Source organism: Leptodactylus fuscus, chromosome 6 (genome assembly GCF_031893055.1).
Source record: "Leptodactylus fuscus isolate aLepFus1 chromosome 6, aLepFus1.hap2, whole genome shotgun sequence".
Lineage (NCBI taxonomy): Eukaryota > Metazoa > Chordata > Amphibia > Anura > Leptodactylidae > Leptodactylus > Leptodactylus fuscus.
The window spans coordinates 21,772,024-21,798,036 of record NC_134270.1 but is presented as its reverse complement, the minus strand read 5'-3'; the positions used below and the strand labels follow the sequence as shown (position 1 = coordinate 21,798,036).

At 43.0% G+C, this 26,013-nt stretch overlaps 1 protein-coding gene across 1 annotated transcript in view; it reads right to left on the bottom strand.

Moving 5' to 3' along the window:
• LOC142209949 (NXPE family member 1-like) overlaps positions 1 to 25,677 on the bottom strand; it is a 42,995-nt gene extending 17,318 nt beyond the window's left edge. The window contains exons 1-6 of the mRNA XM_075278983.1: positions 25,629 to 25,677; positions 19,306 to 19,375; positions 18,627 to 18,753; positions 8,706 to 8,753; positions 7,076 to 7,283; positions 6,752 to 6,852 (exon numbers count right to left, since the gene is read on the bottom strand). Of these exons, the coding sequence (XP_075135084.1) occupies positions 6,752 to 6,852; positions 7,076 to 7,283; positions 8,706 to 8,753; positions 18,627 to 18,753; positions 19,306 to 19,375; positions 25,629 to 25,677 (603 nt within the window). The remainder of the gene's footprint in view (positions 1 to 6,751; positions 6,853 to 7,075; positions 7,284 to 8,705; positions 8,754 to 18,626; positions 18,754 to 19,305; positions 19,376 to 25,628) is intronic.
• Between the last annotated feature and the right edge of the window lie 336 nt (positions 25,678 to 26,013).

Genomic DNA, 26,013 nt, shown 5'->3' with positions numbered 1-26,013 from the left:
CTTCTGGTTAATGTGTTTGGCCACAATAGAGGCGCTAAAGCATCAAAGGTAACCCTGTCTAGATGGATCAGAGAAGCTATCAGCTGTTCCCTACGGGCTCAGAATCTTCCTGTTCCAGATTTCCTACGAGCCCATGCCACCCGATCAGTGGCGACATCATGGGCAGAGACACGGTTCCTCTCTCTAGAGCAGATATGTGCTGCAGCCTCTTGGAGCTCACAGCTGACTTTTGCCAAACACTACAGATTGGACTGGCGTACGGCCGATGCTACAGCATTTGGGCACTCCGTCTTGGCATCAGCCTGCCAGGAGGTCCCGCCCTAGGGGAGATAATACTTGCTAAATCCCCAGTTGTGCTGCTGTTGGGCGTAGGGGGAAAGAAAGATTATGAATGATAATCTGTTTTCCCTTAGCCCAAACAGCAGCACAAGGCTCCCTCCCTAAGAGGTGCTATTGTACAGATTTTGTGTATGTGTGTAGCTCTTGGCATAGATTGCTCTGTATATCATACTTGTTACTAACACAAGGGAGGAGCAGGTCTTCCGGCCTCTTATAGAGGTCAAAAGCTGTTAGGTAATTAAAAATTCCACCTGTCCTAACAGCTCATAGGGGCAGGAATACCCCAGTTGTGCTGCTGTTTGGGCTAAGGGAAAACAGATTATCATTCATAATCTTTCTTTCCATCCCCCTATACAAATTTTCTATCTCTAGTGATAATCGTTATTACTATTATTTTAGCGTGTAACGGATATCGCTAGAGGCGTATTTTACTGTAGAAAGCTCAGGTATGGACAGGACAGGGATTGGGTGAAATGTAAACTTTATTCATGACTTTGTGTATATGTTGTGTAAGTGTTTGGTGCGACTTTTTTTTGGCGCTGTGACCTGGACAATGGTAAACTTCTGGGTCACAGCGCCAATATGTTTAGATCAGTGGTTCTTAACCAGGGTTCGATCGAACCCTAGGCCCTATGCACGGTTCATTTTGTGTACCAGTAAAAAAATAATATACCTATGTCTTGAATTTGGAAAAAAATCATATTTGATTTATCACTAAAGAAGGGTTCGGTGAATGTGCATATGAAACTGGTGGGTTCGGTACCTCAAACAAGGTTAAGAACCACTGGTTTAGAGGGTATTACATAACAATACCCCACTAGTAAAGCTTGGGGGGGGGGGGAACTACATTACGAGTATACCTGTATGTGACAGTCAGAGTGTAAAAGTATAGTATAATCTCTGATTGGCATGAAAGGGGTTAAGAAGGATGAAAGTCCCTGATAACCCCCCTCCTGGTGTCACATACAAGTTATGCACAGATAACGACGATCATTTATTATCACTGTGCACGCTGCAGGGCTGCTCCTCCCCCTCCCATTCTGCTACAGTTCACTAGTGCTTCCCGAGACAGGAGTGGGGGGGGGGACAATTTAAAGCCCTATATCTCTGGACTGCATTAAGATATATTTATAATTTAAAATTAATTTTAAAGAGGAGAATCTCATCTTTAAAATGATACCAAGAACTTGATGATAGAACTTAAAGTTTTGGAGCGATTCACTATTGAAATGCAGTTGGGAATTGAGATCTGCAGTTGGATCTCAATGCCAAATAGCATTTTCAACAGTGAATTGCTCCAAAACTATAAATTCTATCATGAAGACCTTGGTATCATTTTAAAGATGAGATTCACATCTTTATAATGAATGTGAAAGCATCAAGATAGGTACAGGCAGTACAGAGATATCGGCATTAGTAGGGAGGACATTTTAGCTACGTCCTCCGCTACTGAAGTGCCAACCTGGGAGGACATAGAGCTGACGTCCTTGGCCAGAAAAGGGTTAATGATATCCCTGTCATATAAATCCTTAGCTTACACTTGTTGATGTAGCACTTAAGCCTATTTGGAAAATTTAAATAAAAACCCTCTATTTAAAGGGAGTCTTCCACTAGATCCCAGTAGATCAACCAAGCCCTACAGATAAATAGGTCCCTTGAATCAAACAATGTTTTCTCATTGTGAATCGCTGCCATTGTTGCTGAGATATCACTATTTTTGTCAATATGGAAGTGATTGGCAAAAAGTCAATATCTCAGAAACTGTTTTATTCAGGTGATCCGAACCAATCTGTGGGGCTGGGTTGATATGCTGGGGTCTGGTGAAAGACCCCTTTGAAAAAAAAAAAAAAGTAAATCATAGACAAGTGCAGGGAATAATTTACCTTTATCAAATGGAAATCTGATGATGAAGGTAAAACATGTAGGAGTTCAGTTTCTTCTTACTGAGTTTTGCAGACAGGAGTGAGATACTGTACCTGTATGAACTGGCGCTGAATTAAGAAAAGTATAAAGATGATAGATAGGAATGTAGCAGCCAGAAAGATCTTATGGATCCAGACATCACCTTGACGTCAGCTCTGTAAGACATATGTGCGATCTATTGTCAGGAAATCTTAATAAATCCTTTAAATGAATGTTACTTAACCCCTTCAGGATGCAGCCAAGTTTAGTACATCCCAATTTTTTTTTTTTGTCAACTGTATGGTGTTATGGTTCTGTGTAAGTATATAAAAATAATATTTTAAACAGAACCGCTAGTCTGCAAGATACTGCAGCGAGGTCCACAGGCCCAGATGGGCGGCTGTATGTCTGAACAGCGCACTACCAGTTAAACTGCACTGGCAGTGATGTGGCGCGGCATTCAATGTGAACAGGGTGCAACCAAACCTTGCCAGTTAACCTCACTGGAAAGGAGCACCTGTATACAGCTGACACAGCAAGGCTACCAAGGGTTAACCCTCACCCCTGGTCAGCAACAAAACATGCACCTGCAACAGCTAGGAGTACAAAAGGAATAGACAGTTCAAATAGGCTAACTAAGAGACCAAACCTGCTGTCAGCGCCACAGGCTGGAACAGAGACCACTGCTGCTAGCCTACTAGTTCTACTTACAGTGCCAGATAGAGGCTGAGGTATCCCCATACAGAGGTCTAATCTGGCAACCTGCCTGACTACTGGATCCAAGCCATGAAGTACTGTCATTAACAAATTACCAGTGAAAGTGTGAGCACCCGGCGGGTGTCGGCTCACACTATATAAAGGGAAGTCCCCACCCAGCAGGAGCGAGCAGTGCCCATGACCTCACCGGTCATGCTCAATATGGCCAAAATGGGACTTCGCCTCTGAGCGGCTCGAAAACGTCCAAGCACACTCAGTAGGGGGAAACTGGACTTAGAATCCAGTCGTCTCACTGCATGAGACCGAGGGCGGGAGTCGGGCTGCCCCGCAGGTGGCGCTGTGTGCCAGGACAGATACCTGCGAGACCCGATCCTAACATATGGTTGCTTGTTTTGTGTGATGAGTTGCAATTTTTCAATGTCACTTATAATATTGATTAAAGGGGTTCCAGTTTATATTTTATGAAAGCGAGCTATGATTTCCTTATGGCGGACAGGTTATTGGGCAGGTACTAGTGTTGGGCGGATCGGTTTGAAACAAACCAAATTTGACCCAAATATTCAATTTTTTAATTATTTTCCACAATTTTAAATCACTAAATTATATTTAATGGACATCCAATTTCAAGGCAACAAACATACTAAACACCTTATAAGCTTTAACTGCAGGAAAACTGAGAACCCCCAGACAGATCCCTGCACAGGTTATATTCTGCCAATGCGGACACTTTGCCTTTATCTTACCATCTAGATACCCTTCTTACATAAAATATCAAAAGTAGAAAACTGCATAACCCAGCGGTGCTCCTGTATAATGATCAGGACAGGGCTCCGGCCTCAGGATTGTTTCCATTCATTAACACCAAGCAGAAAAACTGCACCAAACTGCCCTGTGTGGACTTGACTGTTGCAGATCATTTATAACGTAGTATATTGTGTGCTAATACAGCAGATACAAGTATAATAATTATTAGATGGAATCTACACTTATAGGTCCACTTACATGTCTAAATGAGCGGCGCATTACTCCGTGGGTCTTACGAGGCTTGAGGTCTGGAGTCTCTGACTTTCTATTTCTTGGTAAGTTAGACGGTCTCTTTGCTCTTCTGTCTCACAGACTGACAATACTAATAAACTGGAAGTCTGGACTTTGAGAACTTTTACCTGTATAAAGACTGGGTGTAGCTACAGGGAAACTGATAAAAGAAATAGAAACGTCATGAAAAATAGAAAATCTAAATTAAAAAAAAAAAAAAAAAAGTAATTTCTCATGAGACATTATTCTGAAAGAGGCAGAGGCACACAGACCCTGGTGGAAAAGTTCAGATTGGTCTTGGGCAACTTCTCTGCAGGAAAACCTGCCAAAAAAAAAAAAAAAAAAAAAAAAGGACTTCATAAAAGGTTCCATTTAATAGTCTGTGCAATGTACTGGGAAGCTGGAAAAAAAAATCTAAATGGGGTGGAAATGGAGAAAAACTTTGTTTATGCAACTTTCTTATGGGCTTGGTTTCTATAGTGTTTGCTGTGCCATAATGAGATGTCACCTCTATTCTATGAGATGGTACAATCCAAAAAATTTACAAAAAAAAAATGCCATGGTGTCTCTATATTCTGATACCCAGTTTTTTTTTTTTTTTTTGGTTTTTTTTTATAAGGATGCATAAGGTGTTCAGCTAATGATAAAAAAAAAAAAATCACAATTCATGACAGAGGTCCCATCCAAAACCCGGCACAAAATTAAAGACAATACAAAGATGATATGATTAGAGATGAGCGAACACTATTCGAAACAGCCGTTTCGAATAGCACGCTCCCATAGAAATGAATGGAATCTAATTACTCACAGAATTTAGTGATATCCACCAGATATTTACATACGTTTTAATGATAGTGCCATACATATAAATAGACATAACAGTAAATGGCCTCACAAAGAATTAGTGCAATTGACAAATAGTCTCTAATATAGCTGTGTGTATACACCAGACCACTACACAAATCATCACATAATAGCAGACCATTAGAGGATATCACAATAATGTCTACTAGGTCTGATGCCGCACATATAAAAGGACCTTACACACTATTGTGTCCTTGACAGACAAAGACTGGAGGAGGTAAAAACATATTCCAAGTTATGGCACAAATGGCAAATCTCCAGATCTCATTATATACAAAAGGAGTGTCCAATATACATGTGTGTATACAGCAAAGCACTAGAGATGAGCGAACACTGTTCGGATCAGCCGATCCAAACAGCACGCTCCCATAGAAATGAATGGAAGCACCTGTGACGCTGGCCGGCTGCCGGCAAAGTCAGCGTCACAGGTTCTTCCATTCATTTCTATGGGAGCGTGCTGTTTGGATCGGCTGATCCGAACAGTGTTCGCTCATCTCTACAAAGCACTACACATAACATTACATAATAGCAGACTATTAATATATATAATATTGTAACAAGATTAAATAATACAAAGCATCACCAGAGGTATAAGATGTACATCAGAGGTTTACAAGGAGAGTTTTGTTAGGTCTGAAGCCGCACATGTAAGGAGACTTTACACACTATTGTGTCACTGCACAAACAAAATAGACTGGAGTGGATGGTAACAAACTCCAAAGTATGGCACAAATAGCAAATCTCCGAATCCTAATTCTATGCTTGTGTATATGCCCAGAACACATAGAGCTACAATAACTATTACCATGCAATGAAAGTGAAATACAATACCAGGGAATGGATGGGACCTCCACCACAAGCCCCTACACATGTCTCACCACTGGCTTCCTTAGGGGACTGCTAGGTCAGGGTGCCACATCCATACATAAGTAATACCTGCAGCAGGTGTAGATAATCCTATATTACCCTCAGTGGCACCATTGGGGAAGTTGCACTACTTGAAGTATCAGAATGACACCAGCAGCCAACACCCACCTAATTCCATAACATAGACACTTGTGTAGGAAAATGCCGTGGTAGTGCAAGGTAAAAACAAGAACTGCAGCATTCATGTATAGAGTCGTGCATGCTCAGTCACACAAAAAACAGCAAGAACCTGGCAAGTATTAACCCATGCTATGCACAGAATAATTTAAAGGGAAAAAATAAATATATTATTAAAAAAATTATAACAATAAAAAATAAAAATAAAATGAAAAAATAATGAAAATATGACTAATTGCAAATGTGAAAATAAACAAAAATAAAATAAAACAAAGCAATGTTGATTTCATCGGATTTTGTTGTCGCCCATAATAAGATATCATGCTGCAGTAGTTTTACCAATTGCAAAAGTTCAGGTTAACTCTGCTACATTTGTAATACTCCTTCTGTACCGGATCGCCCCCTGCTTCTTCTGGCAAAAGAGATGCTTACTGAACGCCTCAGGATCTCCTATCTGTAAGGGGTCTTTGTCCCCTTAAATAATAACATGTCTATCCCATGTTCTCCCCATTATTAGTCATTGGGGGGCAGTTGGCTGCCCATATACACAAGTGTTGCTGTTTCCACCAACATTTTTATCATTAGTATTATTACTCTTGCACTAGTAGACAGAATGGTAGAGGCACAAGTGTTTCCTCCTACTATTCTAGCCTTTCCCCTGCCCTGTTTTTCCTTTTTTTCCCAGTTATTTTATTTCACTGCATATATAATAGCGACTGGCAACAGTCAACAGTTCTGACTCTGTGAGAATTTCTTTTTTCTTTTCTTTCTTTCTTTTTTTTTTTTTTTTTAAACCCCTCGTGTTGAAGAAAATTAGAAAAAATTAGGTCAGTATTATACTATAACACACTGCATTAGTCAGCTTGGTTTTATTTTTCACAGAACATGTGTCATCCTTCTCTTCTGTATTTTCACTGCACAATACAAGTCCCAGCAGACTTTTAAGTTCACCTGAGAGAAATTGCAAAGGTTTTGGTTTCATTAAAAAACAAAACATTTGGTATATTTGGTTCCAATCTGCTCACTATGAATTAGTTTGCCCATATCTAGCCTCCATTAGGTCTGCCCAGGAAGACTTTTTGAATGTTTGGTATGCACATTGGCTGGAATTATTAGTATCACCCCTGCCAACACCCCATTTCTCTGATGGAATCATCATTGACGTTGCCATCACCTTTCCAACTTTTTTCTGAGTCATCTTGGCCATGAGATTTTTGCACACCCTCATAACTTCCATCTACAAATTTCCTCCTAGAGCTTCTCCCAATACAAGTACCAGCACCACACTCCATGCCATAACTACCTTTCCCACCAACATTTATGTCTTCCTCTTCTACTTTTGCTTCCTCTGCTTTCATATAGTACTGACTGTTCTCATCCGACTAATCAAAAAGAGGAGGAAGACTCAGACTAGGAGAAATATCTTTCTTAGCATGTGCCACATCACTACTAGGGATCTGTGTCAATGAAGATGAAGGAGACATAGTTAACAGTCCAGAAAGGCCTTCCAATAAATTAAAGGGGTTGTCCCATCACAAGGATCCTATCTATACTGCTTGTTAATGTGGATGTAAGACTTTTCCTAAATACACTGCTTCAGCAAAACTGCTTTGTTTGTCCACTATCTTACTTTATTCAATTCATTGTTGACACAGCCCTTGACTTATCTGCTCAAAAGTCAATTGATGTATCTGCCTGCTCTCAGGGGGGAGGGAGGAGGGGCTAAGTGCACGGGAGCGAGCCTGTGTATCTAGCTATTCCTGTGTCTACACCACGTGACCTAGGTCCTGCACTCAGATAGGGGAGAGGAGCTGCTTTCATTTCTGAACTCGTCTTCTGTTCTCCCAGTTATCAGGCTAGCTAATTCAGTTGTGTTCATTATGGCAGAGACAGGCAGTCTCTGTATGTAACACAGAATGGAGTTGCTCCTGCCTGTACTTCATTGTACATTGTACATATAGTGTTTAAGGACCTTTGATGACATCACAGGCCCTTCAGCCACCCCATAGGATCACGCTAATTTGGACGCGGAGCTAAGCAGCAGGTTGCATATGAAACTCTGCCCACCAAATGACGCAAGAAACCAGGAAGAAAGAAGATTTTACAGCAGTGAAGACTGGCGAGTATGCCACATGGGAATCCCCCTTTAAGTCTTACAATATAAGAGGACATTTTACCAAAAGATCCTCATTTAAATCTTCCATCTAGGTCAGTGATCACTTTCAGAAGAGCTCCCTCACTGAAAAATATTCTTGCACTTAGCATTTAACGTCAATGCTCAATTTCCTGCTAAAAAACCTTGTGAGCTTTAAATGTGGGATCCCACACTGTCTGTGTCATAGAACAATTGTGAACAACACAAAAACTTCACATCTATTTCTACAGGAGAGAGATTTTCTATTAAATACAATCTGATATGTCCCTCATCTTTTATTATATATTTGATGCAATGTAAATGTCCATTACATTACACAGGTAGAACTACACAATCCTTCTGGCCATTGGTATAAAATCAATAACAATTACTTGGTTTATCTACATTGTTGTAATGTTCATCCCCAGGATTCAGATCCCATTACTATTATCCCAATAGATAACATCCCCCCCCAAAAAAAGTTTTGAATGACTGAAAAAGGGACATTTATTGGATATAAAGATCTGAATGAAATCAGAGAAACCATTATAGAGAATTAAAGATTCATCATTTTATTTCATTTCTGTTATTTTAGCAGATTTATTAGTTTTGACTAATCCTTTCCAGTGTTACATTCCTGACTAATAAGTAAATCTGCTTTTATATTTACCATTTTTCCTGTTTTTCCTCTTTGGGACGTCTTTCCCATCACCTCATTCTGAAACGAGAATGTACAAAGGAAGAACTCAGCGAGGAGCTGGTGACATCTTGTGGCTTATCTGTATTTCTACACTTCTCTGCATAGGGTTTTTCACATCAGTATTTTATCACAACATCTATAAGGTTGCATTCACACGGAGTAACGTGCCACGTGACCTGGCAATGGGAGAGTATACGGCGCTCAAAATCTCACACGGCATATACGTGCCAGGTCTCGCGGCACGTTACTCCGTGTGAATGCACCCTAACATAGGAATTGTCTCTTTTTTGTGCCTTTTGCTGTTGTTATTATGATTTTTCCTTTGTATGGATTCCATACCTGTGTAGATTTTTTCTTTTTGTGTCTGGTATTTTTATGCACCATGACTTGGTTTCTTTAGCTGTAGTGTCTCTACTCTACATATATGTTTTATTGTTATTTATTTCTATATCCTTTATTCAATCACCTTTGACTTTACTCCAATATGTGTTATTTGAACAAGCTGGTTTTCTCTTTGTTGGATGTATTTTTGGACTTGACATGGAGCACAAAAGGGTTAATTCATTTTACAATGCTAGCTAGTGTGCATCTGCTTTTTTGTCTAGGTTTGGAGTATTCTCCACAGAAATACAATGTAGTTCATGTATGAATACCACATATGGTATCACAATTCTGATATGGCATGATTAGAGATGAGCGAATCGATTCTGTAGAAGTGGAATTCAATCCAAATTTCAGGAAATCTTCAATTTACCAAGAATCCAGAGTTCCTCACGCTTCGATGCATTGAATCGCCTATTTTAATAAAATGGCCGCTGCACATGTTAGAACAAGGGGCAGGGAACTCTGGGAATGAGGGATCACCCACAATGCCAAGCGTACAGATAATCAGCAGCCAGCCGCCCCGGTGATGTCACAGCCCTATAAAAAACAGCAGCCATTTTAAGTACAGTCATTTCACATCGCTCTTACTGTAGTGACAGACATCAGCAGGAGCTAGGGACAGTGATAGAAAACAGATAGAAGTTCAGGGAAAGAGGATTACAAGTGAAGGGAAAGTACAGGGAAGAAATCAAAGAGGAATTTGGCGTTTTTACAGCCTCATTAACAACAGCAAGAATCTTAATACACATTGCATTGCTCACTGCCGCTATACTGCTGCTCATTACTCATACCTGTGTGTTCAAGGTGTAAGAATAAGGGGCCTTGGTAGCAGGGATCAATTACAGAGGCCTGACCTCCCAGTGTCATGTTGCGGTCGTGTTTTGACCAGCAACCCAACGGTTGTAGACTGGTTGACTTGGTCATCCACTTCACCCCAAGTCACATCAGACACCCCCAGCCAAGAGTCGGTGGGTATGTCAGACCCAACCCTTAGGTTGCATGGCCTGGGAGCAGGCCCTGTACCCTCAGGTGTCCTGAACCTCTCTCTGTCCTTTTCTGTTCCCTAAGCTAGAGAAGTACTGTATTCTGTGGGCTCAGAGCCACTATACAGTGAGGAAGACCCACTACAGGACAGTCAGCAGCTAGCGCCCAGCCTAGATCTGGAGGAGACATCCGGTAGGCAGGCAAGTAGTGATGATGAGAGTGGGGTGGGAGCTGGTGTTGCGAGCAGTCAGGGTCTTGGCTCAAAGACCGTTGAGGAGGACATTAGAGACCTTCAGACATTAGTGAATGACGATGTAGCAGATCGCAATTGGGAGCCATGTGACAAAGGATCTTCATTGTCATCGGTAGAAGAGGGTGGCAGCTTGCACATAAGGCAGTGGTGGAGTCAGCAGGGTGGTAGCAGTGGTAGGTCGGGAGCCAAATGTGCCCAGGATAGACCACCTGCTTTTCAGCAGCCTACCTGCTCAGAAAGCAGTGGTGCAGGGGTTCATGGAGGCTGTGGCTGTAGCAGTCAGTTAGTGCAGAGTGTTGGGTTAAAATCACCTACTCGGCAGTGTGGCAGTTTTTTGTTAAGCTGCCGGGAGAGGTGAACATGGCCATATGTTCAATCTGTGCACAGAAGGTGAAGCATGGCCAGGGTGCCACTGTTGGCATCACAGCCCTGCATCAACATATGCAGTGTTATCATAAAGTGGCCTGGGAGAGCCCCAATGTGGTGGCCCAGCCTTACGCAGGCTGGAACCATTGAATCACCCAGTGGCACGCACCCCATTTTAGGGAGTCAAGGCTTTACCACCTCAGCCGAAGGTAGCTGTGTGTCTTTCCCATCATCTCCTGGTCGTGATGCTCCAGCTCCTCCTCCTAGTCAGTCATTGCGACAGCAATCAATCAGAGAATCTATATCTAAGAGACAAGAGTATGCGTGCACTCATCCAGTGGTGCAGAAGCTGAATGTGCTCCTGTCCAAGTTGCTGGTTCTGCAGTCACTCCTTTTCCATTCGGTGGACTCTACACCTTGCAGTTAATTGAACGCTTGCACCAATGGAGAATCCCAAGCTGTCATTTCTTTGCCAGTATCAGTCGTGCAAAAAATATGTAGAACTTCTACACTGTAGAGCTTCTCAGTGTCTGCCAAAGTGCACGGCATCTGTAACGTTCTTGCACTGTTGGTCTTGAAATGTTTGCCTCATCTTCCACTATCTTCTCAGCCTCCATTGCAGGGACATCTCCCAGTGCTCTTCCAGCATACCACATGTGCAGGACACAACGGTGTCATTCACCTGGGCGAATGTAGTTACACAGGGGAGGAAATCCTCCATTGTCTCAATCAGGAAATTGAATCCTGGCTTTCTCTAAGAGAACTTAAAATTGGAACCATGGTGACTGACAATGGTTAAAACATGGTGTCTGTGATACGTCAAGGAGGGCTGAGCCATGCTCCTTGCATGGCACACATGTTCAATATAATTGACAAGTGTTTTCTTAAGTGTTCCATCCATCTTAAGACATCCTAAAATGTCAAGGAAACTTTGCATGCACTTCAGCCACTCGTACACAGCCAAGCACAGCTCCTTGAGCTGCAGCAGCAGAATGGCCTCCCACAACATAGGCTGATATGTGATGTTTCCACCTGTTGGAATTCAACCCTCCATATGTTGAATCTACTATATGAACAGAGAAAGCCATAAACAATTTCTTGATGATACAAGCGGACAGAGGTACTCCCCTTTGTAACTTTAATGTTAGCTAGTGACAGCTGCCTTTTGCTTGTTCCCTTTGAGGAGGCCGCTTTGTTAGTCAGTCGCCAGGACTACGGGATGAACAACATCATTCCACTGATTCACATCCTGGAAAAAATGCTTTTCAATCTGGCTGATCAGGGGACTGGAGATGTGGCGCCAACAATGTGGCGTATGTGGCACAGATTAAATGATCCATGCTGCCTCACCACACTCTGTCAATGGGTCACAGTATGTCCTGCTAAGGCTGTTGCTACTTCTACATTATATTGCCTTTTATTACTGTATATCTTTGTATTCCCTGTCGTCTCCGACTGTGATGAGGCCTACTATTGCAGAGTCATCGGAGTACTTCTGTAAGTAACAGCTGGACGAGTTGCATCTAAAGTCAGCAGTGTACAGTGTGAAGAGAAAAGGGGCAAGAACTGTACCTTGTGGTGCCCCCGTACTACAGATCACAGTGTCAGATACGTATAATCTGGCCTGGAGGGGTACAGTTTGGCCTAGGCTATTTTATACCCTAGGGTATAGTTTGGCCTAGGCCAGTTTATACTCCGGGGTATATTCTGGTTTAGGCCAAATAATACCAGGGGTTAATCTGGGACAGGGTTACTCTGGCCTGTTACACCCGGGAAGCAGGCCGGGTTCATGTGATTTCAGAGACGTCAGACAAGAAGGAAGGAGGCCTGGCAGGATCGTGGAGAGGCAAGTAACTGTGTTTGTCACGTTCCCTTACCTCTCCTCTCCTGGTCCTCCCAAAAAAAGTTGCTTTAATGGTAGAATCCCTTTAAATATCCGCTCAGATTTATCATACATTTACTGACTAATTTATCAGTGTAACCAATTTTTAATAATAACCATTACTATTTAGTTTCCCATAAATTAAGTAGGTTATTTAATTTTCATAGAAATACATAAAATAGTACAATACAGTTAACTAATATAATTAAAATACATTTACTAATCATACAATATAATATTACATTTTATATTCAATATTGTTAATATTTCTATATTTCATTTTCATCTGTATCTTGAAGAATAAAGTAAATCTAGAAGAACAAAAGATAATAATAAAAAAACAATAATAATCTTTTACTAAACATCACTTAATACGAATATGTTAAGATTATACTGACCTGGGGTTTCTTTTTGGTTTTTCTAGCAGTCTGATGGTTTTGAGACTTGTTGCTGTGGGAATTGGTGCTTGTGCTATCACAGTAAGGTTGTCCACTCCATTGTATTATGGGTATGAAATATGTGGTCATGTGATTCATAGATCACATGCTTAATTTAAAGGGGCTCTATCAGCAAAATTATGCTAATAGAGCCCCACATATGTGTGAATAGCCTTTAAAAAGGCTATTCAGGCACCGTAAATGTTATATTAACCCCCGGTCCCGTTTTTAAATAAAAGCATTAAAACATATATGTTAACCGTACCTGAACATGTACCATGGGCAGGGATGCACGATGCTAAGTCACCTTCGGGCACGCCTGCCTCTTCTGTCTTCTTGTAGTTACGCCCTCTGGTTCCGTGTCTTCTTCCGTCTTCTTGTCTTCAAATCCTGCGCCTGCGTAGCAGCGCTTTTCTCCGGAGCACTACTGCGCAGGCTCACTTGCCAGTCCCCGTAGAACTACACGAGCGTACTGCTCCGGAGGGAAGCGCTACTACGCAGGCGCGAGATTTAAAGACCACAAGCTGGAAGAAGACCAATAGGAAGCTGGCAGAAGAGACGGGACCAGAGGGCATCGCTCCAAGAAAAAAGAAGAGGCAGGCGTGCCCGAAGATGATGCGACATCATGCATCACCGCCCCCGGTGCACGTTGGGTAAGATTTGTATATATGTTTTTATGCTTTTATTTAAAAACGGGACCGGGGTATAGCATAACATTTACGGTGGCTGAATAGCCTTTTTAAAGACTACTCACGCATATGTGGGGCTCTATTAGCATAATTTTGCTGATAGAGCCCCTTTAAGAGGTGGTTTTCTGTGCCTCTGTAACAATATCAGCATATATAATCATGTGATCAGGGTATCACGTGACTACCTTGGCTATTGGGTGAGTGATCTTCCCTCGTTCTAGTAACGGAGAAAACCACGTAATATGATGATGTGGTATCCACTAAAATGATATAAAGTTCTTCCGTTTAATTGTATCGGTTATAGAGCATGTAACTTATAAATCACATGCTTTCCTTCACAAGTGAAGAGGCGTCTCCGTGTCCCTGTAGTAACAACAGCACATGTGATCGGGATATCATATGGCTACTTTTGTAGTGAATGAATGGTTTCCTTTTGCTGTAGTAACAGAGAAGTCTATATACATAATTATTAGCACTCATTAAAATTACAGAATTAAGTTTTCAATAACATAAACCTAATGGATTTTCAAATATATTTTCAGTTTTTTATATTTAGATTGATTTATTATACAACAATAGGTTTATGATTATTAACGGGATTGTCCGATGACCTGTTCGTGTTTCTAAGCATATGACTAGTGTCTATCATTTAAGTAAACTGTAAGATCATGAGATAAGGAGGTATGAACATATCATTTATAAGTCTATATATGTTGTATAGAAGAAGTGAAGAAGAAAACGGTCGAGTATATATTTCTCTTAGGGGTTAAAGGTTTTAAGGGTGGAGACATCAATTAAGGGTGTTTTTAAGGAAAGTTTGCACAATATGTCAGAATGCCATGAGGAAGGAACAATGTTCTGAAACGCGTAGCTCTGTTATACTCTGTATCCGCTTCTATTCCCTATGGACGTGATAATTGTTTTTAGAAATAGCATAGCTAATGCTTCTCTCTCCTCTTGATTGAGGAGAAAGAAGCATTAGCTATGCTATTTAGGCAGCTAGTATAATATGATAGGAATTGAGATAGAGCCTGGTTTTCATTAACTATGTGGAGCCTGGGTGTTTTTCTTGCCGGTTAGTCAATAAGCTCGTCTATCTTCGGGCATCTGACTAGTGATATGTATAATGCATATATTTTGAAGCATAGACATTGATATTGAAGCTTCTAAGTGTGAGGTTTTGTTGAGACCTTTGGGTTTATTCAGGCGATGTGAAAATCATACACCGCATGCCTATTATTTAAAGTCCAACTACCGAAACACATTTTTTAGGACTTTACATTTTCTCCTATATTTTAAATTATTTAATAAAAGTTAATTTTTAGTCACTCCATCAGTGAAATATATTTATAGAGTGGTAACCCGTCAGTGAAATTTATAATAAAAAGTTGTACAATTTTCCAATAAACTTTCTGTATCAATGCCTCATGGTTTTCTAGATCTCTGCTTGCTGACATTGATTCTTTACTCCAGTGGATAAAAATCAGTCCATGGTCACGCAATATACTTTTCATGGTCATGTGATGTAGAGATGAGCGAGTACTGTTTGGATCAGCCAATCCAAACAGCACGCTCGCATAGAAATGAATGGACGTAGCCGGCACGCGGGGGGTTATGCGGCCGGTCGACGTCAAAGTGGAAGTACCAGGTGCATCCATTCATTTCTATGGAGCATGCTGTTTGGATCGGCTGATCCGAACAGTACTCGCTCATCTCTAATGTACAGTCCAGGTGCACCTGTGTCCATCACATGACCATGGACCGTATATATCACATAATCATGGACTGTTGTTTATCCACTGGGAGTAAGCAGAATGAATGAATGCAAGCAGAGATCTAAAAAGCCTTGAGGAATTGGTACAGAAAGTATATTGGAAAACTGCACAACTTTTTATTATACCAACAATAATATTTGTGCCAAGAAGTTTTAAGCCAACTGATAGGAAGAGCAAAGTTAGACTAGATAGTCGACAAATGCAACAGATTTATCTAACTGCAGCCAGGGGTATATCCAGGGCCGCCGATAGGCCAGTACTACTGCTACTGGCGTCAGGGGCCCGGCCAAATTTAAAAATGGGGGGGGGCCCGGTTTTGGCCCGCCACCGTGTGCCGGCCCCCTGGCGCCCACAGCAGTCATTCTATGTCTGCTGTTTCAACTCAGATCTGCGTCCAGAGGACGCAGATCTGAGTTGCAGACATACGCGGCTGAAGCAAGGAGCTGACCTGTGTCAGCTCCTCTCTTCGCTGCTGCCGCCTCTCTCGCTGACACATATGCGGCTGAAGCCGCATATGTGTCAGCGAGACCGGCGGCAGCAGCGAAGAGAGGAGCTGACACAGGTCAGCTCCTCGCTTCAGCTGCATATGTGAAAGCGAGACCGGCGGCAGCAGCGAAGAGAGGAGCTGACACAGGTCAGCTCCTTGCTTCAGCCGCATATGTGTCAGCGAGACCGGCGGCAGCAGCGAAGAGAGGAGCTGACACAGGTCAGCTCCTCGCTTCAGCCGCATATGTGTCAGCGAGACCGGCGGCAGCAGCGAAGAGAGGAGCTGACACAGGTCAGCTCCTCGCTTCAGCCGCATATGTGTCAGCGAGACCGGCGGCAGCAGTGAAGAGAGGAGCTGACACAGGTCAGCTCCTCGCTTCAGCCGCATATGTGTCAGCGAGACCGGCGGCAGCAGCGAAGAGAGGAGCTGACACAGGTCAGCTCCTCGCTTCAGCGCTGCCGCCGGCTACCCGGCAGTGTAGACGCGATGTGATGACGTCACATCGCGTCTACAACTGTGCGCCAGTAAGAGAGAGAGGCGCCGAGAGAGCAGCGGGGGAACGAAGGAGAAGGTAAGTCTAATGTGGAACGTGAAACTGGGGGCAGATGAAGGAGAGGACGGTATGACACTGGGGGCAGAGATGGAGGGACATGAATCTGGGGGCAGAGATGGGGGGCATGAATCTCGGGGCAGAGATGGGGGCATGAATCTGGGGGCAGAGATGGGGGGCATGAATCTGGGGGCAGAGCTGTGGAGACATGAATCTGGGGGCAGAGATGGAGGGGACATGAATCTGGGGGCAGAGATGGGGGGACATGAATCTGGGGGCAGAGATGGGGGACATGAATCTGGGGGCAGAGCTGTGGAGACATGAATCTGGGGGCAGAGATGGGGGGACATGAATCTGGGGGCAGAGATGTTGGGACATGAATCTGGGGGCAGAGATGGAAGGGGGACATGAATCTGGGGGCAGAGATGGAGGGGGGACATGAATCTGGGGCAAAGATGGAGGGGGGACATGAATCTGGGGGCAGAGATGGAAGGGGGACATGAATCTGGGGGCAGAGATGGAGGGGACATGAATCTGGAGGCAGATGAAGGGTGTATATGAAGCTGGGGGAGAGACGAAGGGGGGACATATAGTTTACAGGTGACTGTAGGAGGATTATACTGTGTGCGGGCACATGAAAAATTAATGAGTTGTCGGAGTCAACATAACAGTGGGTGGGGCTAAATTTCCCACGGCGCGCAAAGCGCGCCGCACATTTTGTCCCTCTTTTGGTTCTTCAAAAGTTGGGAGATATGGGTACTGGGGGCAATGGAAAGATGTTAGAGGGTGGACGGGGGGGGGGGGGAGGGGGATTGTTGGGACATCGGGTGTGCGGCACTGCGGAGAGGAAGCTGGGGCAATAATATATAATATATAAGTTTTTAGCTGGAGAACTACCAAGCACACAATAGCTCCAAAGGTATGTGTGCTTTGTATTAATAATGATGTAGGCGGCTATGTTACTAGCATAGCAGCCTGTTTGGGGGTGGGACTTTCACTTTAAAGGAGTGTTCACGTTGCGTTTTTGGCCTCCCTTGCCGGGATACGTTGGTAACCAGTCACAATCAGCTACCCACTTATCCCTGCACGGAGAACTGCAGGCCCCCCCTTTTTTTAATGGCCAGTTCTTTGTGCAGGGATAAGTTGACAGGTGATTCTGACTGGTTACCAACGTATCCCGGCAAGGGAGGCCAAAAACGCAATGTGAAAAAGCCCTGAGGATTTATTAGGAGGCTCTTATAGATGGTGTTGGCTCTCTACACATAGTAGATTTTACCTGCAAATAGAATCTGATTAAGCCTTGTAATGCTGCTAAATAAAGGGAAATGTGATACAGAATTGGTATGACGCAAAATAAGGTAGTTTTAAAATGGCGTGGGGGGGGGGGGGGCCCAGACACTTAGGCTGTATGGGGCCCCAAAATTCCTGATGGCGGCCCTGGGTATATCTATTCCATCCGCTGCCTGAGGCAAACAGTGAACTAGCAACCCCCACCCTCACACAAACCATAGCATTCACTATTTATGTTGGCACTGGACTGTAATTGAAGGAGAATGCCATGGACTGATTGGGAATGGGTAAAATCAGTGAACTAGTTTAGTTCCCCTTATTCCTTCCCATGGTAACTTACCAGGTCCCGGATAGTTTCAATTTCCATTGCTGTGTTTAGTGTAAATGTCAATAAAGTTGCACTAATACTGTACATGGTATGCTATCCTATACTTTGTGTCCCCCTCATATTCACCATTAGTCCAGTCAGACCTCTGTGGGGGCTTTTTCTGCATCTGCTTCTCCTTCATAATGTGAAACTAGGTAGGGGTTCCTGTTTCACTATTATAGGTGAGTTATTTCTCCGGCTGTGCTCGTGCCCACTCAGGCAAGTTAGTCTGGCCCACGGCTACTTCTACTTGTGCAAGGCAGGGTGTAGGAGTATCCACACTAGTATTCCAAACTTCTCATACTTCTGGGGGGTTTTGTATGTTTTTTCTTTTAAGCTGATTGAGAAGTTATCACTCAAGGGCCAGTCCATGGTAAGAGATCCCCAGACCATAACACCCACCACTACTACCTCCACCACCACAAACACACATCATGTCTTCCTTCTCTGCTTGTTCATAATGCTGACTGTTCTCATCCAGCTCATCAAAAAGAGGAGGAAGTCTGCTCTGATTAGGAGGAATAGATTGCTCAGCAGTTGCAACATAACTACCTCTGTGTCAGTGAAGAAGACACGGGTGACAGTCCAGAAAGGCCCTTCAGTAAATTACTTGTTATGAAGGAGGAGGTACACACAGAAGCCTGACTCAAGATCACATCACTCTTGGATACAACATCCTCCTGTGACTGAAATGAACTAGCTAAATAATAAAAACTTCATCAACATTCTCAGGAAGTACAATCTCATGGCTACTGGCAGTGTCATCGAAACCAGTGCTGCTGTTCCGCAGATATCCCGGTTTTCGTCCATATGCTAATTAGTTTTCTCGCTGCACTGGAGGCAGTTCCCAGCACTCAAATAGCACTGGGGGCTGCAAGAAAACTCTCCAGCGATGGCCTCTTCTTCCTCTGGAACACCCTCTCCACGACCACTATTTCCGATGGTTTCTTCTGGCTTTAAATGTCATGCATGTGCAGTCAGCTTTGTCATCGGGAAGAGCCAACTGCACATGTCTGCGGCCATATTCTTGTGGGTGCTTACATGAGCATACTGTGTAAGCGGCCAACTGTGCATGCGCGCCATTTAAAGCCAGAAGAAGATGTCACAGAGAGGGCATTCCAAAGGAAGAAGAAGCTGTCGCTGGAGAGTTTTGAGTGCTGGGGACCGCCTCCAAAGCTGGGAGAAAACGAATTAGCATATGGACGAAAACTGGGATGTCTGCAGAACGGCGGCCCAGAGAAGACATCTAAAGGTAGGAGAAGAATAGTCTTTCTTAAGGTTATTACTATGTGTTAGTCTTAAAAAAATCATTTTTAATGATTTTAACTTTAACTCTTGCCTAAAAAAGTCCTTAACAAAATATTTTTCACTAACAGAATTGTCTTCTACAGTACAAAATTATGTTTAAAGAATGTGTATAACTATTGTACAGCTTTCTGACTTCTGCTGCCTATAGTCTATCTAATAGGTTGTGAGCCAGTGAGTTAATACACAGATGTGTGTATGTCAACCCCTTTCATGAGCTGGAGCTGATCAGTATTGTCCAAGCTTTTTTTTTTTACTAAATATGACATCAGCACTGTAAGGTCTAATGGATGAGAGGCTGGTAGATGTTACGATCACGTGATCTGCGAGTCACTACACATGACATTGTCTGCTCTATATCTCCTGGTCTAACACGTAGTGCAGCCATTTTTGTTCATGCAAAGAAAATCGCCATTTGTTTGGTTTGGATTATTTTAACCCGGCTGACTTCCAATGGATTTGTCAATCTCTATTACATAGACACAAATCCACATATATAGACACAGACCCATGTACATAGACCAACATACACATAACACACAATGGCTGTTTACTTTATCACTATCTTGAGGATGTCGGATCACTATGGGGCACTGCTCAGAGTGAATGAATAGGGGAAGAAGGGCAGCTTGGGTGGTTTTCTAATATAGAAGCAGTCAGTACATGTAAGGTGGCTCTTGGCAGTATCTGTTGACATCAACATGGATATTTATATAGCCTGCTGACATGTGTAGCTACGGCCCAGCAGTCCTGTTACTCTGCCTGTGGATCTGCTGTACCTGGATGGCGGTAAGAGCAGGTACTACACCCCTGACCGCATCAGACACTTCGCGATATATACGGTGCAGTTTAAAGGGATTCTACCATTAAAGCAACTTTTTTTCTAATTACTTCTTCAGAATAGCCTTAAGAAAGGCTATTCGTCTCCTACCTTTAGATGTGATCTCCGTCGCGCCGTTCCTTAGAAATACCGGTACTTACCAGTATGCTAATGAGGAGCAATGGGGGCGTCCTTCTTATTCATCTGCCTTCTCCCCTTGTCTGTCGTCTTCTTTCTTCGTCATGTCTGACGCCTGCGCAGTCGGCTCTGACAGCGAGACCCTGTTAGAGCCGACTGCGCATGCTCAGTAAGGTCTGTACAGCCCTCCGACGCCTGGATGAGTTCACTCGCGCGTCGGAGGGCTGTACAGACCTGTAAAGCTCTCAAAAGTGCCATCATATACAGTATGATGAATAGAGATGAGCGAGTAGTATTCGATCCAGTAGGTATTTGATCGAATACTACGGTATTCGGGCCTGGACAGAGCCGTCTGCGCATGCCCGCGCTACAAGAAAATGGCAGTCGTCTCTGCCCAGGCCCGATGCCTGGCAGAGTGAATTCATTGCCGGATGACAATGCGGGGACGCTGCGCGGAGAAGACTTCTCGGAGAATCCAGCCCGACCCTCACTCGTGGACTTGGTAAGTTCAGTTTGATCGAATGTTGCCTACCCCTGAAACGAGCATTTTTCCCCCATAGGCTATAATAGGGTTTGATATTCGTTTCGAGTAGTTGAATATTGAGGGGCTACTCGAAACGAATATGGAATATTTAACTACTCGCTCATCTCTAATGATGAACATATATACGTACTGTAGGGTATTGTCTAGTTGAAGAACACTTGTGTCTACCTCTTCTCAGCCCGGAATGAACACTTTACTTATAGATCCAACAACGTCATCAGCACAATCAATCAAAAAAATGATCGGACCCTGGCTAATTATTGATAGACTATTGGTCATATATTGGTAAAATGTGACATTTATCTCATAAAGTTGCTTTTGGTCTCATGATGAATTAGCTAGAATTCGTCCTATCCCACGCGTCAGCACGAATGTTTTACATACAAGACCATAAATGCTCAAACATTAAAGAGATGATACTCCACAACTTTGGAAAACAAAAGGGTTAAATAATCCATATCTATAATCATATAAATGTATCTATCATGCCACAGTGCAATCATTGGGCAGGGCCAATGTACTAATATAGAACCAGAACTTAAGAGCCTCTAGCAAATCCAGTGAATTCCCCGGATAATATTTAGTAGTGGGGGACTCGGAGCTATAGGAAAGTCACTAACATACCATGAGCAGTATACCGGAGATGAAATAGAAGGAGGGTCAGGATGTCCAGAACTTGGCAATGGGATACAAACTGAAACAAACATGGTTTCCTCTCTCCTCTCCATAGACTTCTATGTAATAAGTTACGCTTAATAAGTGAAAAGGAAACATATTTATTTAATAAATTATATTACAATGTTTCTTATATTCACCTGTAATATTAATTTATAAAAAGCTGTTTTATATCTGGAGGTTCCCTTTATGGCCTGTAGTGAGGTGAGCCAGTGATAGACCTGGGTAGGTGATACAATAAGAAGGATAGGAAGGTGGTCCAGAAATGCAGATATAGCGGTGCTGAATGTGCAGTACAAACATTCAACTGTGTTTTACAACACAATATGAACAATATTGTTCCCAACACTGGTGTGGTGAAGAGCGCCCTCTGGTGTGGGGGTCAATATAACTTACATACAATCATAAGAAAATCTTGATTGAATTCTATAGTTTTATGTTTCAGGTCATACAAACATCTAGTCCTTGGAAAGTTTAGGTGTAGGTTTCATTGACAGAAAAAATAAGAACAATCCACAGGACACAGATGTGTCTTCTCACTTGAGGCCTCTGAGATAAGAATCAGCAGCTTAGGGACATGACTGTCTACATCTACATCCCTTCACACACAGAGTGACCTCACCTCATAGCGTGTATGTATAAGTGTTTTATTTATTTATATATACATGTGTATATATATATATATATATATAAATATATATATATATAAATATATATATATATATATATATATATATATATATATACAGTCCTATGAAAAAGTTTGGGCACCCCTATTAATCTTAATCATTTTTAGTTCTAAATATTTTGGTGTTTGCAACAGCCATTTCAGTTTGATATATCTAATAACTGATGGACACAGTAATATTTCAGGATTGAAATGAGGTTTATTGTACTAACAGAAAATGCGCAATATGCATTAAACCAAAATTTGACCGGTGCAAAAATATGGGCACCTCAACAGAAAAGTGACATTAATATTTAGTACATCCTCCTTTTGCAAAGATAACAGCCTCTAGTTGCTTCCTGTAGCTTTTAATCAGTTCCTGGATCCTGGATGAAGGGATTTTGGACCATTTCTTTCTACAAAACAATTCAAGTTCAGTTAAGTTTGATGGTCGCCGAGCATGGACAGCCCGCTCTCAAATGATCTGAAAACAAAGATTGTTCAACATAGTTGTTCAGGGGAAGGATACAAAATGTTGTCTCAGAGATTTAACCTGTCAGTTTCCACTGTGAGGAACATAGTAAGGAAATGGAAGACCACAGGGACAGGTCTTGTTAAGCCCAGAAGTGGCAGGCCAAGAAAAATATCAGAAAGGCAGAGAAGAAGAATGGTGAGAACAGTCAAGGACAATCCACAGATCACCTCCAAAGAGCTGCAGCATCATCTTGCTGCAGATGGTGTCACTGTGCATCGGTCAACTATACAGCGCACTTTGCACAAGGAGAAGCTGTATGGGAGAGTGATGAGAAAGAAGCCGTTTCTGCACGTACGCCACAAAGAGTTGCCTGAGGTATGCAAAAGCACATTTGGAGAAGCCAACTTCATTTTGGAAACAAAGATTGAGTTGTTTGGTTATAAGAAAAGGCGTTATGCATGGCGTCCAAAAAGAAACAGCATTCCAAGAAAAACACATGCTACCCACTGTAAAATTTGGTGGAGGTTCCATCATGCTTTGCGGCTGTGTAGCCAATGCCGGCACCGGGAATCTTGTTAAAGTTGAGGGTCGCATGGATTCCACTCAGTATCAGCAGATTCTTGAGAATAATGTTCAAGAATCAGTGACGAAGTTGAAGTTACGCTGGGGATGGATATTTCAGCAAGACAATGATCCAAAACACCGCTCCAAATCCTCAGGCATTCATGCAGAGGAACAATTACAATGTTCTGGAATGGCCATCCCAGTCCCCAGACCTGAATATCATTGAACATCTGTGGGATGATTTGAAGCGGGCTGTCCATGCTCGGCGACCATCTAACTTGACTGAACTTGAATTGTTTGTCCAAAATACCTTTATCCAGGATCCAGGAACTGATTAAAAGCTACAGGAAGCGACTAGAGGCTGTTATCTTTGCAAAAGGAGGATCTACTAAATATTAATGTCACTTTTCTGTTGAGGTGCCCATACTTTTGCACCGGTCAAATTTTGGTTTAATGCATATTGCACATTTTCTGTTAGTACAATAAACCTCATTTCAATCCTGAAATATTACTGTGTCCATCAGTTATTAGATATATCAAACTGAAATGGTTGCTGCAAATACCAAAATATTTAGAACTAAAAATGATTAAGATTAATAGGGGTGCCCAAACTTTTTCATAGGACTGTATATATATATATATATATATATATATATATATATATATATATATATATATATATATATCCTATTAATATTAGAAATGTGAAAGTTTGTGAGTTTGTGGGTTTGTGTGTTTGGATGTTCGGATGTTTGTTCCTCAATCACCGAAAAACCGCTCCACCGATTTGGCTCCAATTTTCCACAAACATAGCTAATACACTGGATTTTCGTCACAATAACGCACATACGTTTTTCCCACGACCCACACAAACATCCAACTCACATCACCATCTCTGCAAAATCACACACTTTGGCCCATAGCAAGCCCCTAAACTTCACATTCCTCTCTACAACCTAGCCCCTAACCACACACAATCACATTCACATACACTCACCGGCCACTTTATTAGGTACACCATGCTAGTAACGGGTTGGACCCCCTTTTGCCTTCAGAACTGCCTCAATTCTTCGTGGCATAGATACAACAAGGTGCTGGAAGCATTCCTCAGAGATTTTGGTCCATATTAACATGATGGCATCACACAGTTGCCGCAGATTTGTCGGCTGCACATCCATGATGCGAATCTCCCGTTCCACCACATCCCAAAGATGCTCCTCTATTGGATTGAGATCTGGTGACTGTGGAGGCCATTGGAGTACAGTGAACTCATTGTCATGTTCAAGAAACCAGTCTGAGATGATTCCAGCTTTATGACATGGCATTGCATTATCCTGCTGAAAGTAGCCATCAGATGTTGGGTACATTGTGGTCATAAAGGGATGGACATGGTCAGCAACAATACTCAGGTAGGCTTTGGCGTTGCAACGATGCTCAATTGGTACCAAGGGGCCCAAAGAGTGCCAAGAAAATATTCCCCACACCATGACACCACCACCACCAACCTGAACCGTACAAGGCAGGATGGATCCATGCTTTCATGTTGTTGACGCCAAATTCTGACCCTACCATCCGAATGTCGCAGCAGAAATCGAGATTCATCAGACCAGGCAACGTTTTTCCAATCTTCAATTGTCCAATTTCGATGAGCTTGTACAAATTGTAGCCTCAGTTTCCTGTTCTTAGCTGAAAGGAGTGGCACCCGGTGTGGTCTTCTGCTGCTGTAGCCCATCTGCCTCAAAGTTCGACGTACTGTGCGGCGTTCAGAGATGCTCTTCTGGCTACCTTGGTTGTAACGGGTGGCTATTTGAGTCACTGTTGCCTTTCTATCAGCTCGAACCAGTCTGGCCATTCTCCTCTGACCTCTGGCATCAACAACGCATTTCCGCCCACAGAACTGCCGCTCACTGGATGTTTTTTCTTTTTCGGACCATTCTCTGTAAACCCTAGAGATGGTTGTGTGTGAAAATCCCAGTAGATCAGCAGTTTCTGAAATACTCAGACCAGCCCTTCTGGCACCAACAACCATGCCACGTTCAAAGGCACTCAAATCACCTTTCTTCCCCATACTGATGCTCGGTTTGAACTGCAGGAGATTGTCTTGACCATGTCTATATGCCTAAATGCACTGAGTTGCCGCCATGTGATTGGCTGATTAGAAATTAAGTGTTAACGAGCAGTTGGACAGGTGTACCTAATAAAGTGGCCGGTGAGTGTATACTTCAGCACTTTCACACTCACCTTCACCATCCTGCAGGAGCCGATCTGTTTCACTCTCCGGCTCAGCCATCTTTACCACCCCCCACCACTGGGAGGATCCGTGGCTCTGCCACCAGACTACTCCACTCTCTTCACACACTGTCACGAACATGGCGGCTGGCCGCATGGTTCCATACACCGCTCATATGCCGGCCGCCACACATTGCCTCAGGCCGGCATACCATACAGCAGCAGAACCCAGCCGAACACGGCCAGCCGCACGTAACCCCCGTACTCTGTGGCTGGGAACACAGATGCCTCGTGTAACACCACGCATGACTGCTGAAGCTGCAGCCGTGACACACACAGCTCCCGGCATCATCATGATAAGTGTTGTAGGGACACTGATCGGCAGGTTGCTTAGCGG